Genomic DNA, 925 nt, shown 5'->3' with positions numbered 1-925 from the left:
GGCCTCCCCCTGGACATCAAGCCACGAGAGCTCTACCTGCTGTTCCGGCCGTTCAAGGTACCCTGACCGTCGGAGATGCGGCAGCTCTCAAGGCGCTGGGGGAAAGGGCTGCTGGGAGCACTAGATGCCGAGTCCTCGGTGGCTGAGCGCAGGGCGAGAGTAGCTCCCTTGGCCTGGCGGACCTCGGGCTGGGCCTCTGCCAGCTAGCCGGGATCTCTGCTCGGCGTGCATGGGCAGTGCCCCCATCTTCATGGGGAGTGGCCCTGGCCTGCCTTACCCTGTCCCCCACCCTGAGTCCCCAGAGCTGACGTTGCCACTTCCCTGCCGCGTGGTATACCTCACGTGCAGCTGGGCCAGTCCTCCCAGCTTCCTGGCTAGTGGCACCAGCACCGTGGGTCCTGCCCTCTGGAGGCTCCAGGACTGGGCTGAGAACTTGATGGCAGGAGCGCCCTGAGTTCACCCAGCGTGAAAGCAGCGTCCACAGAAATAAGCATGGGCAGCGTGGAAGCGTGGCGTGGAAGCGCGGTGTAGACAGCGCAGGAGTGCAGTGCGGACAGCGTGGAAGTGCGGTGTAGACAGCACAGGAGTGCAGTGCAGACAGCGTGGAAGCGTGGCGTGGACGGTGTGGAAGCATGATGTGGACGGCGTGGAAGTGGAGCGTGTACAGCGTGGAAGTGGAGTGTGGAAGCATGGCGTGGACGGTGTGGAAGTCTGGGATGGACAGCGTGGAAGTGGAGCGTGTACAACGTGGAAGTGGAGCGTGGAAGCGTGGAGTGGAGGGAGTGGAAGTCTGGGATGGACAGCGTGAAAGTGGAGCGTGGAAGCGTGGTGTGGATGGTGTGGAAGCGTGGCGTGGACGGTGTGGAAGTCTGGGATGGACAGCGTGAAAGTGGAGCGTGGAAGCGTGGTGTGGATGGTGTGGAAG

At 63.2% G+C, this 925-nt stretch overlaps 1 protein-coding gene across 1 annotated transcript in view; it reads left to right on the top strand.

The window, feature by feature from the left end:
- The window catches only part of RBPMS (RNA binding protein, mRNA processing factor), a gene marked incomplete at its 5' end in the record, with an annotated part of 29,303 nt that continues 28,378 nt past the window's right edge, over positions 1 to 925 (top strand). Inside the window, 1 exon segment of the mRNA XM_014583712.1 lies at positions 1 to 57. Coding sequence (XP_014439198.1) covers positions 1 to 57 — 57 coding nt within the window.

This window comes from Tupaia chinensis, unplaced genomic scaffold, assembly GCF_000334495.1.
Source record: "Tupaia chinensis unplaced genomic scaffold, TupChi_1.0 Scaffold144602_1, whole genome shotgun sequence".
Lineage (NCBI taxonomy): Eukaryota > Metazoa > Chordata > Mammalia > Scandentia > Tupaiidae > Tupaia > Tupaia belangeri.
Note: the sequence above shows the minus strand (reverse complement) of the source record. Positions and strands in the feature narration are given on the sequence as shown.